Source organism: Rousettus aegyptiacus, unplaced genomic scaffold (genome assembly GCF_014176215.1).
Source record: "Rousettus aegyptiacus isolate mRouAeg1 unplaced genomic scaffold, mRouAeg1.p scaffold_m13_p_3, whole genome shotgun sequence".
NCBI classification, from domain to species: domain Eukaryota; kingdom Metazoa; phylum Chordata; class Mammalia; order Chiroptera; family Pteropodidae; genus Rousettus; species Rousettus aegyptiacus.
This window is the reverse complement of record NW_023416306.1, coordinates 127,532,045-127,551,261: the sequence shown is the minus strand read 5'-3', so window position 1 is coordinate 127,551,261 and position 19,217 is coordinate 127,532,045. Positions and strand designations below refer to the sequence as shown.

At 32.7% G+C, this 19,217-nt stretch overlaps 1 protein-coding gene and 1 pseudogene across 1 annotated transcript in view; both read left to right on the top strand.

The window, feature by feature from the left end:
• The window catches only part of ADAM10 (ADAM metallopeptidase domain 10), a 110,466-nt gene that overhangs the window by 70,521 nt on the left and 20,728 nt on the right, over nt 1-19,217 (top strand). Inside the window, exons 6-10 of the mRNA XM_036218396.1 lie at nt 3,276-3,425; nt 5,518-5,610; nt 8,205-8,388; nt 12,589-12,752; nt 17,434-17,617. Of these exons, the coding sequence (XP_036074289.1) occupies nt 3,276-3,425; nt 5,518-5,610; nt 8,205-8,388; nt 12,589-12,752; nt 17,434-17,617 (775 nt within the window). The remainder of the gene's footprint in view (nt 1-3,275; nt 3,426-5,517; nt 5,611-8,204; nt 8,389-12,588; nt 12,753-17,433; nt 17,618-19,217) is intronic.
• Nucleotides 11,209-11,327, top strand: LOC118601240 (annotated as a pseudogene).

Genomic DNA, 19,217 nt, shown 5'->3' with positions numbered 1-19,217 from the left:
TCAAGAATATCATGTATCGAAGAATAAATGTAAGAATTATAAGACCTATTTAAGGAAATAATAAAACTCTTAAGAAATGTTAAAGATTAATTTTAAATAAATGGAGAGACATACCATGTTAATGGAAAATGATAAATAATATCAGTTTTTTCCCATATTGATTTGTAGATTCAATATAATTCCAATACAGATTGCAACAGGGTTATTTACTGCACTTGATGGGTCTAAAATGTTTTACGGAAAAAGTAAAGGCTAAGAAGAAGTAGAGCCCACCTAAAGGTGATGAATAGGAAAGAAGGATTTACTCTAGAGGATATCAAAACATAGTAATTGAATGTGCTATTAGTGAAGGGATGAACAAATTAAGTAGAGGAGTACAATTGAATGCTCAGAAACAGACCCATACAAACATGAAAATGTTGTGTAATAGAGTTAGAATTTCAAATGAGTGCGGAAAAGTAGAGACCATTGTACAGAGGCAGAAAAAAAATGTGGATTTGGAAAAAGCTGAAGTGGGATCTCTATCTCATACCATATTTAAAACAAAACAAAACTTCAGATGAATTAAAGTATTAAGTGTCTAAAATGAAAAGTTTGAAACTCTTAGTAAGTAGAGATTTTCTTTTCCAGCTGTGATGGTGTAACTGATATCTAACTAGCTTTCTTGCAAAAAACAAATAAGCAAACAAACAAACAAGCAATTAGAAAACTAAGCGAAGTATATGAAACAGTTGTCAAACTTCAGACAACAGGCAGTGCAGGATTGAGAGTCTTCAGAGAGGAGAAATAAACATTTCTGTAATTTCTCTAATTTTTGACCGGAGGCAAAATTTCAGTAATGGCACAAGGAAGGAGATCTCAAGAAGAGCAAGTACACAGAAATACAGAAAATCTTGCTGCGTAAAAGAGACAGGTCAAAATTCAGGAAAACTGGGGTATCTGAACTTATGGGCAGACTCTAAGCTGTGCATGCACAGGATGAGATTCTATGCGAAAACTACCAGAGAAAGAAAAACCATTGTAAGATCTATGAACTAAACAACAATCATAAATTATACTTGATAGAGATCCTAAGCCATGCTAGGAGTAGGTTAACTTCACCCTAGAGTGAAAGGCTACTGGAAACCTGCCCTTACTAAGACGAAAAACCAAACTTCAAAGAGGTCAAGGTGACTTTCAGCTGCCTGGCAGAACAAAGCTCAATAATACTTGTTAAAAGAGCACACAGAATGTAGATACTCAATAATTTAACATTTGCAATATCCAGCATTCAAAAAACATACTAGATGACAAGAAGTTGAAAAATGTGATCCATAATTAGGAACCCAGGTAGGAACAGAATAAAAAATTACAGGCATTAGCATACAAGGACTTTAAAACAACTATTATGAATATGTTCAAAGAATAACAGAAAACAGAAAATAGAATAGAAATTATAATAAATAACTAAATATGACTTAGAGAACTGAAGAGTATATTTTCTGGATTGAAAAATTTAATAGATAGGCTTAAGAGCAAATTAGTTACTGCAGAAAACAGCATGGATAAATGTGAATAATGCAGAAGAAAACAGTAGAAATCCAGATCTAAGCACAGAGAGAAAGTAATTGGAGTCAGGATAGGAGGGATACAGAAAAAATATTTGAGAAGTTAATGTCTTAAAATTTTGAGATAGGAAGAAAAATTGAAATTTATGATCCAAGAAGCTCAAAGAAACCCATGTAGTATAAAGGGAAAGATAAATATACCAGGGCATATTGTAATAAAATTATTGGAAACCACTGAAAATGAGAAAATCAGAAATCAGCCATAGGAAAGAAGGTACATTTATATACAGGAGAACAAATATAAGAATAACTGCTGACTTCTCATTACACAGTACAAACTGAAGATGTAGGTAATGACATTTTCTAAGTGTTGGGGAAAAAACTATCAAACTAGGATTTTATGTTCTGTGAAAATAACTTTCAAAAACGAGGGCAAGTTAAAGATCTTTTTTACACAAACAAAAGCTGAAGAAGTAGTCTGTAGGAGATATACATTGTTAATGGAAGTTCCTCAGGTAGAAAAAGGATAGGAAGTGACAACCAGATCTATGATTTAATTGGAATTCTCTATTACTGTGTCATCAAAACCCACTTAAAATGCTTTTAGTTATAAACAGATGTTTGAGTGCTGGATTCAATAGCAGTGGTGATTCTTCAAAGAAATACTTTTTGAGTGTCCACTTTGCCTGCCAAATCCTGTGTTACGTGATAGCAATATAGTGAAAAGCAAACACAGAGATAGTATCTTCTTTCTGGAACTCAAGGTTTAGTAGTTGAAGTAATAGGTGGCGGGCTGGGGACAGAAATTAAATATGCACATGATAAACTATAAAGTTGCTCTATATAAGGGACATGGGTACATGGCTTTATGTGGTGGTATAATGTATAAATTGACCTTTGCTAAGTCTGAAGGCAGAAGTTAACTAGATCAGGAAAGGTATCATTAGCATGTGCAAAGACTGTGGCAGGAAACAAAGTATGTGTTGGAGGATTAGAAGGAAGGCCTGAGTAGCTGTAGCACAGAGAGCTAGAGTTGGGTATTTATTGTAGGGTCTCTCTGGGAAGTAATATGGATAGGAAGAAACTGGACAGGTAAGTAGACTCTGCAATGCTGATTTGGTGTTTTGTATAAAGGATTCAGGGCTTTATCCTTAGAGCAATAGGAAGTCATTGAAATATATGGGTAATATTTTCAAGTATGCATTTTGAAAAAAATTGCAGTATGGAGAATAGATTGAAGGTCAATAGTGGATATGGATAGATTACATTGCTCTTATTGCAGTGCTCTAGGTAATAAGCGATGGTCGCTTAAGCTAATGTGATGGAGCCAGAGATAATAGGCAGGTTCCTTAGGTATTTAGGAGACAAATTTGACAGGGTTAGGTGATAGATGGGGTTTATAGGAGTGAGGTAGAAGAAGATATCAAAGTATTTTAAAGTACTATAAATTTTCTTTATAGTCAAATGGTTATATTAAAAGGTATATTTTAATATATATATTAAAAGGTATATTTTAAAAATGTTTTAAAGTGAAAGAATTGCTTGCATAAGTAATAAATCATGTATACAGTAGAATATTTATGAAGAATTTTTAATCGCATGGGACAATGCCTTGGTGTTATATAATAAAGCAGAATATGAAATTGTTTATAATATATATTCTTAACTAAATAAAATTATAATAGTGAAGCATGCTAATGTTTAGAAATGACTCTTTTTGATATGTAGAAACATCAAGAAGAACATACTGTTAATGGTCCAGAACTTTTGAGGAAAAAACGTACAACTTCAGCTGAAAAAAATACTTGTCAGCTTTATATTCAGACTGATCATCTGTTCTTTAAATATTATGGAACACGAGAAGCTGTGATTGCCCAGGTATTTATAATTTTCCTACTATTTTAAGATTCTTCATATTGTATCATCATACCTATATTTTCATCTAAAAGTTAAAGTTGGCACATATCTCATTTTGGAAAAATAAAGAGAATGTATTTTCAATTGCAATTTGATAAAATATGTAAGATAAGTACATAGATAAGTGAAAGACTAGTTAGGATATTTTAGTGTCATTCAAAAGAGTTGTAAGAAAATGATTTCGTGAAGGAGGTGATGACTGGAGGGAGCTTAGCTTTGAAAAAAGGGTTGAATTTTCATTTGTGGTCTTAAGAGAAGGATAGAAGAATCCTTTTAATAAGAAGGATTTAATTTCTATTCTGTACTTAGTGCTTTCTGAGTTATATTATTTGCATTTGTGTCTTCTCAACCCTTGTGAAAGTATAATGTTCTTCATGTTGAAGCTCTCCAGTAAGTTTGATGAATGCATTGTGACTCCAAGATTTGAGACTGAGAGGATGGACATGCCACTTGTATAAATGGTGACCTCATATTGGTGGTGGTGATGAGCTTAATTTTAGACATGTTTTAAAGCCAGGTGGTCATTCCCTTAGGATGTTGAAAATTTAGAAATGAAGCTTGAGAGATAGTGGCTTTAAACTTTCTGCATGGAATTTAAGAGTACAAACATATTTAATATAAGAGAATGAAATCTAAATTAAGAAACTGGGAGATAATAGCTGTATGTAGTGACGAGGATGAGGAAGAGAAGCTATGGGCTAAAACATAATAGTTAAAGAAATAGGATTAAATGATTAGCCAAGGAATAAACAGTTTCAGAACAAAATGCATAGCTAATAGGGTCATGCTGCAGAGCTATCAAAGAGAATGACAACATGTTAACTAGATGGCAGGAATCCTTCACAGCGTAGACATATATCACATCATCCTGATGTACTCTTTAAATATCTTATAATTTTATTTGTTAATTATGTCTCAGTAATACTGGCAAAAAAGAGAATGACTACAAAGGTAATTGATTTCTACTTATGAGAAGTATTGATGAGCTTTATGAAAGCTCACAATAGAGTAGTAAGGGTGAGAACATTGTGAATAGTAAGGAATGGGTTGGCAGAAGCAGTGAGAGTTTCAAGAAATGTGAAAATAGAAAAAAACATGGTGACTTTCAAATAATACGAAATATTTGGGGGTAAAAAGAGGATAAGGATTGTATGAGATGTTGATTGTAAGAGAAAAATGATCCAGTAGAAAAGCAATGTAAGATAAAAGAGAAAGAAAAATTGATGTGAAAAAAATGTTCTTGAAGATCTAGTAAGGATTGGGGTCAAAAATAAAGTTACCGTTTAAGAAAGAGTACCTTTTGAGGAAGTTGTAAATGGATAAAGATAAAAAAATGTGAAGATATATATGTTTTCACATAAATGGTAGCAAGTGCTTTTTGTAAATATAGATGGGAAAGTTATATACAGGGTAGTTTAGAATTCAGAGAGTTTAGTTGAGAGTCATCTAGGCAATCAGAAGATTCTTTTGTGTTCTATCGCCATGTTATTCTCTTCCTAGATTTTAGGAAAATCTGAACATATTTTTATATTTTTATTACTCTCTCTCTGCCAGTAAGGCCCTGAAAATTTATAGGGACCTTCTGTATTTTGTTCACCATTATATCCCCACTACCTAATACAGTGCCTAGTGTATAATAAGTGGTCAACAAAACTTATAGAATGTGTTTTAGTGCAGCACATTCAGAGAATGACTGAGTGTCCTGATATTATCAGGAAATTTTGACAGATATTTGAGCTGAGCGGAGTCTGAAGGATAAATACCCTAGGCATGGAGGTGTCACATTGTAGGATGGATTAAGGAAACAAAGTTTTACATGACCGAAGTAAGAGTGCATGTTGGGTTAGACCAGAAAAGAGTCTGGAAAAAGCACAGAATCTTCCCTCTCAGCTCTGGCGCACTAATTTTTTCATTCTTTCATTTAATATGATGCAAATATTATAAAATTTGAATGTGAACATGAATAATTCTTGATTTGGGAAATGAAAATTCACAGTCTTTTTCACATTTTGACATTGCATTTAAAATGTTTTTCTTTTTTTTTAATCGATAGATATCCAGTCATGTTAAAGCGATTGATACAATTTATCAGACCACAGACTTCTCTGGAATCCGTAACATCAGTTTCATGGTGAAACGCATAAGAGTAAGAAATTTTAATAATTAAGAATTTAAAAAACGGAACAGTAAGGACTATGTTTACAAAAAGAAAAATGCCTGCTTTTTTACTTCATTTTTATGCATTAGTTTAAATTGTATTTACTGATGCCATTTATCTTTACTCTTGGCTTTTGTGCACATACATACATGCGCATGCACGCAGAATGGATACCTGAGTTTATGATTTAAGAATGAAATCTATAGGACTTTAATCTGGGCTTCAAAATAGATATGACAGTACTATTTTCTGTCTTATTAATATAGCAGTTAGAAAGCCCTAACCTCTCAATAACTACAGAAAAAGTACTTGACATTTTTTCCCCTGATGTTATTCCCCATTTTCTTAAGATTTGTCTTATGCAGTGTTTTTCAGTATGTGTCCCATTTTGTGCTCCAGGAGAGGGAAGGATAGATACACTGGTTAAATAAAATCAGAGGTTGGAAAAACACTTTAATACTATACCCTTTTCTTGACATTCACAGTGCACACTAATATCTCAAGTTTTGAGAAGTCCTTTAGGAAAGGAAACCATGTTTTTCTAAATTAATTTGACCATGAGACTTAAAGAGATAATGATCCAGAGTGACTGATTATTAGTTTTAATGTTATAAATTGCAAATAAGTAAATTTTTAGTTACAAAACTGGGCAAGTTGTTTCAAATTTTCTAAATGTGAATTCTTTCAATGTATATAGCTTTTAAAAATTTGAATTTATAAACTAAGTAAACAACCTGAGTTTAAAAGAAATCATTTTACAAAAGTATTTACCATAGGGTTTCTTTATATTTGTGCTATTTTTCTTAAAATATGGTTGACTAGATTATAATTTTAGTAATCTATGTAATATATTTAATGACATAGCTGAAGGTGGTCCTTTTAGAATTACTATGATTATATATTGGAATATTAAATTGGATTATTTTAAGATGAAATATGGTTTATGGACATACAATGTAAGAAATATAATCAATTGCTTTTGGTATTTTGAGCTATATAAATATTTAAATGAGTGAGTAAAAGTGGTAAGTGATATATGTATTGCTGTTTAGTAGGCAGAGCAATACAATGCAAAGTAGTGAAAAGTAGAGACCACCTTAACAAATTTTAGTGAAGCGCGTTTTTTTGAGTAAAATAATTTGCATTTTGAAGAAATGCATGTACTATATTAATGGATAATGTGGCAATTGGTTGTTTTCAGGCCCTTAACTGAGATTAAAACTTGAGTTTAAATCTCATCTGTCAATTATTGTGATCCATTAAATAATTTGAAATTTATATTAGCAAATATTTAAATATTAATCATTTTATTTTTAATATAGGTAACTAAAATTTGATGCAATTTTTATTGTTAGCCAATATTACAGAAGTATAAAGGAATTTCATTTTTATATTTAGTGGGAAAAAGCCATTTATAGCATGTCTCTAAGCATGGGTTATTTGTAATATATATTGTGCCTGTTTTTTTATTTTTTTGTGTGTGTGTGTTAAATGACCATAACTGATTGTTGTTGGTTAATTGTTAATGGATAAACCAGATACTCTGAAATCTATCCTTAGGCAGTTATGTTCAGTGGTGTTTTTGCCATTCTGCTTCTATGCCCCTTAGTTTTACTGAAGTATGTGAATCCTAAAAAGACCAATAGTTCTTATATGATCAACTGTTATATTCTCCCATTACTCCTGATAGTTTCAAAAGACTAAGGTGTGCCTTATAAAAAATGTTTATTTTCATATAGACCCCTTTTTATTCTCTATTAACAGTATTGTATGTAATTCTCTGACTTAGCTGAGGAAAGTCAAATTGTTTTAGGACTTCAAAGGACAGGTATCAGTTTCTGAAAGGAAGGAAGCAGGGGCTGATAAATGGAAACTTTTGTTTAATAGAAGTTTGATATCAGAACCAGATTGTGAAGGAGGAACCTGCACCCAGAAGTATGGTAGCTAAGTGTCAAAAGAAGCCGTCTGAAGGAACTCGGCTTAAAATAGTAAGAGAAATGAATTGGCAGTAAAAAAATAAAATAAAATTCTTGCCCACATCTAGGGAAAAAAAGTTAACTTTCAGTTTGAGTCATAAGACTCTCTAGGTAAGTAGAAACAAGAAAATGATTTGTCTACTGAATTGACAGACTTGGGTTCAATATTCATTTTATGTTCGAGTAATTAGCTAAAATATAAGATTTTATATTCTTATACTTGCCACTATATATGAAACTAACACTAAAAGAGACTTGCTCAGGTGATTAAATTTGAGAAATTGCATTATTCGAAGTTTTAAAAGCAGAACTTGTTTTATCATCCCGTGTTTAATATTCAGGAATCTGGTGAAACTTGCTCAGAGATTTAACATTTTCAATTTAAACTCTCTTACCCTGCTATCCTTTTTTCTTTCTTTTTTGGCTACTATAATCAGCTCGGGGATGCAGGGGGCTAGTGGGAACAATTGTAGGAGCTTTAATTGAAGCCTAATTTTTCATGGGCCCCAAGCATATTGTCCAGGTGGATTCAGAAGGTGAGCTAAAACTTACATTAAGGCTCTGCTAACGTTAATTGCTTATTTTAATCGTTGTTTTGGATTTTAGATCAATACAACTACTGATGAGAAGGACCCGACAAATCCCTTCCGTTTTCCAAATATTGGTGTGGAGAAGTTTCTGGAATTGAATTCTGAACAGAATCATGATGACTACTGTTTGGCCTATGTCTTCACAGACCGAGATTTTGATGATGGTGTTCTTGGTCTAGCTTGGGTTGGAGCACCTTCAGGTAGTTTATCTAACTATGTCTTCATATTTGTAACAAAAAGCATTTTTCAGGGCAGATTGAATTTTACAAAGTATAGGAAGGAGAAAGTGATGCCAGTACAATATCTTAATCTATGCAACTTGAGTTAGGCAAAATTCATTAGCATGGTGTAATAAATGGACAGATAGATGAAGCAGCTTTTTATTTTGAAATGAGTACCACCTAGGAGATACCCTGATATTTGGTACATTCAGTAGCTGAAATAAATAATTTTATGAGAAAAAAATGGTACTCATTTCTGAAACCAAAGCACAATATTAATTTTTCTCACAAAAGTTGCTTATTAATTTTTAAAAAACTTTTAAAGAACGTTTTAGAGTCAAAGAGGGAAAACTGTGTTCTTGCTTCCATTCTTCGGTGAGTTAGAAAGCAGAGAAACCCTGGTCAGGAGCAGCAGGTAGAAAGAAAAGAAAGCCTGCCTTTATTTATTTATTTTCTTTCTAGCCTTTATATTAACAAAAGTGAAGTGTTGCCTGAAAAGAGATGGCAGGCAGGAGGCCCCTGTACCCATAGCTCCGTTGGCCTCACCACTTGGGCCCATATTCTGTTGGGGTCTTTGCTTAGCTGTGAAAGCTACTGTCATTGATAAGTCTGGGATAGGATGATTTCCTTCTCATTGCAGTGGCGGGGGGGAGGTATGTGATCTAAAGTGTAGTAAGTTTAGTAGCTTATTACACTACTAGACAAATAAAAATTTATTTCTTGAGAGATGAGTATAGAAAAAATCCCACACTCTTTGAATAGAAATTTTGCCATATATAGTTTGATTAGTGGTCTATCATCTTTTGTGCTATATAAACAGCAATTCTTCTGATAGATAATCATTTTTATCTCTTTAAAAGAATCAACTTCTGCTTTATCCAGGGCAAGACACTTTTCTATACCTATTCTTATTAGTTTATTCTGATTTGTTATGCATATTTTAACATTATTTGTATCATACTTTTGCTTTTATATTTCTTGCTCTTTTTTAAAAGCCAGCAATGAATATCCTGTTTACAATTTCCAAAGCTTCTTTTTTTTTCTTCCACATTTTAAAATATACCCAATTTCATGATGTCATTAAGGTACAAATTTATCTCATGGAGTGCATATATCATAGTGTAGTATTTTTTGATATTTGTCTCATTGATAATCTGTTCTTGTTTTATGTTACTTGCATTGTCAGCAGATTGTACAACTCACTCTTTCCTATGATATTTCACATGTTTTATAACTTTTAAATTTCTTTTCCTCTTGAATAGTTGGTTGATTTTATCACATTATCATTATTAGTAGAGTGGTTCTCAAAGTTTACTCCATGGGACTAGCAGCATTAGTTAGCATTATCTGGGAACGTGTTATAAATGTAAATTCATGCCCCAACCCAGGTCTACTAAGTCAGAAACTCCAGATGCGGAGTCTCAAAATCTTTGTTTGAAGAAGCTCTCTATGTGATTCTGATATACGCTAAAATTTGAGAACCACTGTATTAATATTTTGTCTCCAAAGAAGCTTGCTTACAAAATGTTTTCTGGGCAAATGATTGGATGATCTTAAACTAAAAACTTGCCTGCCATTTTGTATTTTCAACCCCAGACTATTGTTCATTGAGAATGTAATGCTCCTGAAGGAGCTTGGTCAGATTTTCCTAAATCTTCAGATATCCTCACATCTATAGATGCAACCACTTTTCTTTTAATAGATGATATTTTTAGATTTATGGAAAAAATTGTACTGACAGTAATTAGAGTTCCCGTACCTCCTTTCCATACCAATTTCCTATATCATGAACAGCTTACATAAGTATGTACATTTGTTACAATTTATGAACAAATATTGTTAACTAATTCAGTCTATAGTTTATACAGATTCCTTTAGGTTTTACCTAAGATCTTTTTTCTGTTCCAGGATCTCATTTTGGATACCACATTACATTTGGTTGTTATGGTTTCTCAGACTTTTCTTGTTTTTGATAATCTTGACAATGTTGAGAGGAGTATTGGTCAGGTATATTGTAGGATGCATCTCTGTTGCAGGCTTTTTGGTGTTTTTTCTCATGATTAGACTGGGGTTATGGGTTTGGAGGGCGATTAGTTTTTATGTCTAGTTCTTTGTAATATTTGGACCACCATTCGTGGTGCTGTTCATTTTACTGAAGCAGCAGTAGGCAGAGTTCTGGATTGAAAATGGTGGATTACTTGTATTTTTGTCACTGGTTTCTTCCATCTCCCCCAGTTCCCCCAATTTCATCTTTTAGAATTTTTGTTCTTTGACCTTTTTTTTTTTTTTGTAAGTATAGGGTCCTGCCCTGACAGCTTTCTTCTTCATTTTCCTTTGCCTTCAGACTACTTGGACTGAGTTTTATATTTGACTTACATTTTACTTTTTTAATAAGGAACTTTATACATTTGATTTTATTCTTATTATCTTTTCCCCCTCTTTAATAACCCTGCCCCCCCCCACTTCCACACCCCCACTATGGAGCCACCCCCTGGTTTTATTATTTCAACACCCATATGAAGTGTACTTGTTAATACCTTTGTTCTCCAGATGAGGAAACTTGAGTTCAGAGACTTTGACAACCCCAGTATCAAACAGAACCTAGAATCTTGACCTTTTGATTCCAGGTTTAATGCGTTTGGTAGTTATTTTACTAGGTATTATATACTGTAGCATTCTAGCTTTCTCCTAAGACATTTCTAATAAGTTGAAATGTTGTCTCTATCTTAGTAGAAGTTTAATATTGTTGGAATTCATTTTCTTCTTAAGAGAGAGGAGTTATAAAATACTACTACTCCAGTCTATGGCCATGCTACCCTGAACAAGCCTGATCCTGTCTGATCTCGGAAGCTAAGCAGGGTCGGGCCTGGTTAGTACTTTGATGGGAGACCACCTAGGAGGACCAGGTGCTGTTGGTGTAAAAAATAAAAAAATAAGGGATTGTCTGTAAGATGACAAGGTCCTTACAATCTGTGAGGTCAACCAAAGGTTGAGTATTAGGCTCTAAAGTTCAGGAACTATTAATAAACAGATTAACTACAAAATAACATGTATAGTATAAGTAAAAATATGAGTCTTCAATATTCTTAAGACATTGGAAAATCATAATTCAACTTTTTTTTTACCTTATTCTGAAAAAAATTTCAAACTTCCCCAAAAGTTGCAAGAGTAGCAGTGAACTTCTGATAGGTTAATCAGTTAACATTTTGCCACATTTGCTTTCTCCTTTCCTTCACACTCTCTTCTTCCTTCCCCCCTCCTTTTTTTCCCCCAATTGACATTCTTTTTCTGAGATATAATTGCCAAATAAAATTGTAAGTTATTTAAAATGCGCATCATGATGATTCGATATTTGTATGCATTGTGAAAGGATTCCTCCCATCGAGTTAACACATCTATCACCTCACTTATTTACCTTTTTCTCTTTTTTTCTTCCTTCCCTTTCCTCTCCTCCCATTCCCTCCCCTTTTCTTCCCTCCTTCCTTTTTCATGAAAATGTTTAAGTTTAGTCTCTCAGCAAATTTCATTTATACAATACAGTGTTATCAACTATAGTCACTATGCTGTACATGAGATCCTCAGACCTCATTCATCTTATAACTGAAAGTTTGTGCCCTATGACCAACTTTTCTCTATTTCCTTCACCACCCCCCCCCCCCACTAACTCTTTTCTTTTTAAAAAATATGTTGTATGTTGCCTCTTAGGATAGTGCATCACATTCTCTTATGCATCACTGTGTTTATTTATAGAAGTGACTTTCTCAGAATCTACTTGAAAAGCTTTCATTTAACTTATGTGATTATAAACTTAAATATGTTTTCTTTTTGAAAGGTGAAAAGTATAGGCTTTGACTCTGTAAATACTGATAAATTCAAATTTAACAGAAACTTAAATATTTGTTTTGCTTAATTAATGGGAGCAAAAATTTGGGGACATTTTGTTTATGAAGAGGAACATTTTATAAGAGCTTTGTACTCAATCCTGGGAGTTTCTTTATGTGCACCATTAAAACTTTTGCTTGAAATGACTTTTGAATCTTGGACCAAAGAAACTTGAGTGTTTGATATATATGGATACCAATGGTGTTTTGAACTCAAAACATTTTATTATAGCATGTATTAGAAAGTTATTCTGGAGGGAAATAGATGCTAATTTAGCCATCTTTTCTTCTGAATTAGGAAGCTCTGGAGGAATATGTGAAAAAAGTAAGCTTTATTCAGATGGTAAGAAGAAGTCCTTAAACACTGGAATTATTACTGTGCAGAACTATGGGTCTCATGTACCCCCCAAAGTCTCTCACATTACTTTTGCTCATGAGGTTGGACATAACTTTGGATCTCCAGTAAGTATTGCTTAATTATTAGATTAAAAAAAATTATTAACCTTCCTTTTGAGTGATTTTTTGTTTGTTTATAATGAAAACAAATTCATATGAATGTTTCGTTTTTATGTCAGAACAATTACGTACTTGACCATATTGAAAGGGAGGAAAATAGAATATTTGTGATTAAAATAAGAAAAGTAAGCATAGCTATGCCAGAATTCTATAAAGGCAAGGAATTTTGTCTGTTCCACTTACTTCTGTATTGCCTGGCCCTAGAACAGTCCCAGGTACATGATTCGTTGAGATACTTGTTGAATGAGAATCACTTTTCATTGTTTAAAGCATATGCTGAATGTTAGCAAATTGTGGAGTGTTTTTTTTTTTTTTTTTGCTTGATGTCTGTTAAAGCATTATTGAGGTTTAATGGATTCATCTTTCTCTACTGTGGAATGAGATTGATACTTTAGCATTTTTCAGGACAAAGACATTTTAACACACACAAAAGTGGAGAAAAATAATACAAGAAACTCTCATATATGTCCAACGTCCAGAATAGGGGTCAGCAAACTTCTTCTGTGGGCCGACTAGTAAATATTGTAGGCTTTGGGGGTAACATTTGGTCTCTGTTGCATATTTTTCTTTGTTGTTTTATAATCCTTTAAACATGGAAAAAAACATTTTTAGCTTAGGCTGTGTTAAAGCAAGTTGTGGGCTGCAGTTTCCTGACCCCTGATTTGGATTCAGTGATTATCAAGATGTTGCACATCTCCTTTCTGTATTGGTTCCTTTTTCTTAGTGAGATATTAGAAGTAAATTCATTCATCCTTACATATTTTACTATGTATGTCAAAAAAAATAGACATTTTCTTAAATAACCACACTGTAGTTATGATACCTAACAAAATTAACAGTTCTTTGGTGTCATTTAATAATCAGTCCATTATATTGATTTTCAAGTGACCTAAAGATTAATACACATAGAAATGCAAAATACTGAAAGATACTCTTTGTAATTTTGGTAGGTTTTATTAAAATAACAAGTTTGGGAAATTTTCATTTGAAAACAATATGTAAATTTGTTTTACTTGTATCATTTGTAAAAATGGAAATTTTTATGAGTTTAGAAAAATACATACTAGTAGTAGTAGTTTAAAAGTCTCAAATGCGCTTCTCTAATTAGCCCCCAGTTTGTAAAATATAAGTGCCATCCCACTAATCAGAAATTGATAGATTATTATCAGTACTCTTAGAGAAAGTATTGAAAATGTTTTTAATCTCTCTATCTCTTGACCACTTTTGGGATGTGTTCTTAAAAGTGTAATGGAAGTTTTAGAGATGAGCAGAAAACTGTGGTTCATGGTTAATTTGTATTTTCAATGGCAGTGAAATGTCCTCTCTCCTCTCCCTGTTCTCTTAGTTCCAGCCCTTACCATGGGAATGGTAGTACCCTTCTAACTATTCTTCCATCCTTTAGTCCAAGGCCTCTCAAATCTTAATGTGCATATAAATTACTAAGGAATTTTAAAATACAGATTTCGGTTCAGTGAGTCTTTGGTGAGGACGAGTTTCCATATTTCTAAGAAACTCCCAGGTGTTGCTGTTGCTGCTGGTCTGTGGACTACGCAGTCGGGAGTCGGGAATCTAGTCTATTCCATTTTCGCTTACTGTCTAATCTGTTTGGTACCCATTTGCCAGAGAGATGTTTTTAGTACATTAATGTTAGATCACTTACTTAATGGATTAATTGGTTCATATTCCTTGTCTCCCTTGTTATCTTTTTCTGTCATACCAGACTACTTTTAATGATTCTTCTGTGCTTAATCACACCCCATTCCTTTGTGCTTGTTCACACTACCATTCATATACAAAGTAGGTACTTAGTAAATATTTATTAAATAGTTTAATAATTAAATTGGCTAGAATCATAAACTACTGAGCTAGTCCTTGATATCTTTACCTGAAGCCTGTCTTTCTCTTGTTATATATATATATATATATATATATATATATATATATATATATAAAACGTCAATGGTAATGTTCTCTCTCTTATATTTATATATCCCCTTCCAAGTATTTATTGCATTTTGGGGGAAGTTGGGGAAGTTATAATTATAAAATAGACAAATTTCTCTCTCAGTATGAAAATTCTAATATGTGCTCACTTTCACCAGATCAGTCTTGATGTAGGTTTGGTTCTGACCATACTGATCATGTCACTTCTGTTTACAGCTTACTTGTAATACTGCTAATGCATGATACTGCTGATACAGTTTCTTTATCTTAGCTTTTAGAGTTCTCCATAATTTGGGTCCATGTATATTTCCAATGTAATCTCCCCTCTCCTGTCAAATTAAGTAATTTTATAGTCCTTTAAAACTTTCCTTCTGCCAAGAAGCCATTTCCTTCCCATTTCTGCCAATTGAAATCTTGATCCATGCTGTTATGTAATGTAAATTAATATGGCCTTTTTGTCAGGCAGTTTGGCAGTGTGTATCAAGACCCTTAAAATGATTGACCTTTTAATTCAGTAACTCTACATCTGGGAATCCAGCTAAAATATAAATGTAGAATCTGTCAAAGATTTGTGTGCATTTCTGCAATAAAATTAAAAAGGTTATCCATTGCCATTTTATTTATCATAGCAAAAGATTTTAAACAGTCTAAGTGGTCCCAAACTAGGAAAGTATCATGGAATACTGTGCAGTCATTTAAAAATCAAGTTTTTCAGTGCTCATTCTATACTGTTAAACTGAAAGAAGCCATTTATAAAACTGTATACATGGTATAGTCCAAATTTTGCATTAAACTAGGATACTACTAGATACAAGTCAGATAGGAAGTAGGCCGAAATGTTAATAGTAAGTATTGTGGTTGGTGGAATATGATTGAATGTTTCTTTATCCATTTTTTATTTTCTAAATTTTCTAGAATATAAATTAAACAAAATAAAACTAAAAAGCTTTTTTGTGTTTTCTAAACTAAGATTATAGTGTCTTCGTGAAACCAGTCTCTTTATTTGAGCTCGCATAGCGCTTTTGGGGAGTATAGTCAAGATGGCCTTTATATTCTATTTTATATTTTGTTTATTTGTATGCTTGTTTATTCCCTTTTCTGAGGATGACAAATAGCTGGCATACTTGTCTATAATCTCTTCCTCCTTCCATGACTATTAATGACCCATTACAATATCCTCTGGGATAGTAAAATAATTATTGATTAGTGATATCTGTAATGGATTCATGGGGCAGAAAGTCATACTTAGGCAGGGATATCAGAATTTGCTATCTCTTTTAAATAGGATGTAAGCCCTTTCAGAGATAGGGACAGTGCTTAACTCATCTTTTTATTTTCATACTATATTTCAGTTTCTCCTTGTATAATATTGGACACACACTCATTTATTGAATTGAAAGATGGTAAGATATTCTGTGATGATATCAAGAGTTATACAGTATTGGGATTTTTTTCTATCTCTTTCTAAAATTCAAATGCTGAGAATAATTCTAGTGCCATACATACCAGAAACCAAATTGAATTCTATAGAATGAAAACACGAAGCGAGATAATATTGGTGAATAGTAAAGAGGTGTTAAATGCTGAATGTATATTCAGGAGAAAGGCAAGAGGTATCAGGAAGAATAGAGGTAATAGCAGAGAACATATTTTTTTAATAATTGTGTCAGATTAGGGAGTAGAAAATAAAAGTGACTTAGATGGGCTCTGAGAAGAAACAGAATGCCTTTGGGTATTTTCTTTCTGAAGGGTAAGATTGTTTGGTATTCAAAACAATAGTTAAATAGAACTGTTACTCTAGGACCCATTGTTTTTCACCCTTTCTGACATGTTCTGAATTGTTGTTTGAGGAGCATTGAGCTTCCTTTGTTTTGTTTTTAAATGCATATACCATAGTGGGTGGGGGGCTTGCTGTGATCTGATAGTATTCTCTTTCCTAATCTCAGTGCTGGTCACATATGTTTATTGACTTTGACAAAATTAATGGAGCTGTAGTTTGGTACTTTTTTGTGTGTATATTATACTTGAGCAGTATGTACTGACACCATAAACTATTTCTGTGCATATACATATATGTCATCAGTTTTATTCTGCAAAGCAGTATTTTGATTTTACCTCTTGGCTTTTTCTTCATTTTCATTTAAAAATAGATCATTGCGTTTGTGTCCCTACTCAGCATTACTTACCTTTCTTATGTAATAGTTAATAAGTCATCTCTCTTAGATAGATGCCTATCCTGTATGTACTTAGCCCCATATCATTCTCTTTTGTTTCTTGTCTTTCGCCACCTCTGTCTTCTCAGAACTTCCATAACATGTAATGTAGCATGTATTTTTAAAAATATTTAGTAGTTTTTCAGTAGTTTATATTTCTGTTACTAGTTTTAAAAGTAGGTGAACTTATTTTTGAGAGACTTTTATGGTAGTTTGTCCTCCATTCTACCTCCTAATTACAAAGCTATAAGTTTTGGTTAGAACTTCACTGATTTTTCTTTCCTTTCTAAGACAGTGACTGTTAAAAGAGTAATTGTTTTCCTTCTCAGTCTAAAACAATTGTAAGGTCTTTTCTAAAGGAGTATCTACAAGTTTCCATTGTTCTTCTGATGATAAAATTATATTTAATCAAATGACCTGAAAACCTTATTTTACTTCCTGTTTATGTAACTCTATATTCTGTTTGACAGCATGATTCTGGAACAGAGTGCACTCCAGGAGAATCTAAGAATTTAGGACAAAAAGAAAATGGCAATTACATCATGTATGCAAGAGCAACATCTGGGGACAAACTTAACAACAATAAATTCTCACTCTGTAGTATAAGAAATATAAGCCAAGTTCTTGAGAAGAAGAGAAACAACTGCTTTGTTGGTACGTATATTTTCTCAACATTTTATTATGAATATTTTCAAACTTGAAAAAATTATGTAGTGAACACTTATGTACCCACCACCTACGTTTTTTGATTAACACTTTGCTGTATTTGCTTTATCACATATTTATGTCTCTCCATCCCTCAGTCCATATTTTTTGTTGCAGTTTGAAGTGGATTACATCAGTATCCTTCACCCTTAAATACTTCAGCCTACATTTCATTAGAGTTTAGTGTCGTTTGTGATTCTTTAATTTTTTTACATAAGCGAAACGCATAAATCTTAAATCCACTGTTTGAATGAGCTTTGATAAATACATTTACCTGTATAACCTATCAAGATATAGAATATTTCTATCATCCCAGAAAGTTTTTTTCATTTTCCTTTCCAATCAATCTGTACTCCCGGCACACGCATAGACAGGCAACCACTATTCTGATTTATTTCACCACAGATAAATTTTGCTCATTTTACTTTATATACATGAAATCATATAGTTTGTTTCCTTTTGTGGAAGGCTGGTTTCACTCAGCATAATCTTTTGAGATTTTCAATTAATATTTTGTTCCATTTCGTTCCATATTTTGTTCCATTGCTGAGTAGTATTACATTGCATGACTATATCAGTTTGCTTGGTCATCCATTCTCCTACTGATGAATGCCTAGGCTTTTCAGGTCTGGACCAATATGAATATCGGTGGTATGAAATTCTTTTTTTTTCTTATTGCAGTAAAATATATATAATGTAAAATTTGCATATAAACTAATTTTAAGTGTTCAATTCCACAGCATTAAGTACATTCACAGTTTTGTGCAATCATCACCACTATCCATTTCCAGACCTTTTTATATCACTCCAAATAGAAATTCTTTAACCATTAAGCAATAACTTTTCTTCCTTTCTCTTCCCAGATCCTGATAACCTCCAATCTATTTTCTGTCTCTATGAATTTGCCTATAATAGGCACCTCATATAATTGGGATCATAAAATATTTGTCCTTGTGTGACACTGGCTTATTTCACTTAGCATAATATTTTCCATATTCATCCAAGTTGTGGCATGTATCAGGTTGTCATACTTTTTTATGGCTGAATAATATTCCATTGTATGGATATAACACATTTTGTTTATCCATTCATCTGTTATGCCACTCTTGTGGCATTTAATGTTCTAACTATTCTACCTTGTATTTTGGATTCTTCTTCTATTTCATGAGATTCTAAGTTACTTGAGGGTAAAAATCGAGTCTGCTCACCTTGCACATGAAGAATACTCAAAGATGGGTTTGAACATATGATAGCCAAGGAGAAAGAATTGAGGAAGAGGTCCAGATAAGCATGGCCATTTGTTTTTTTTTGTAGCTGGATTTTAAAAATAATTCAGGTATAATTGACATAACATTATGGCCTAATGTTTTTCACTGTAATTTTTTGAGAGGTAGTTTAGATTTACATGCAGTTATAAGAAATAAAGGTTTCTATGCACCCTTCACCCAATGATAACATCTTGCAAAACTATATAGTAGATTATCACAACCAGGATATTGACATTGATGCAATTCACAGATCTTATTCAGATTTCCCCAATTTTTCTTGT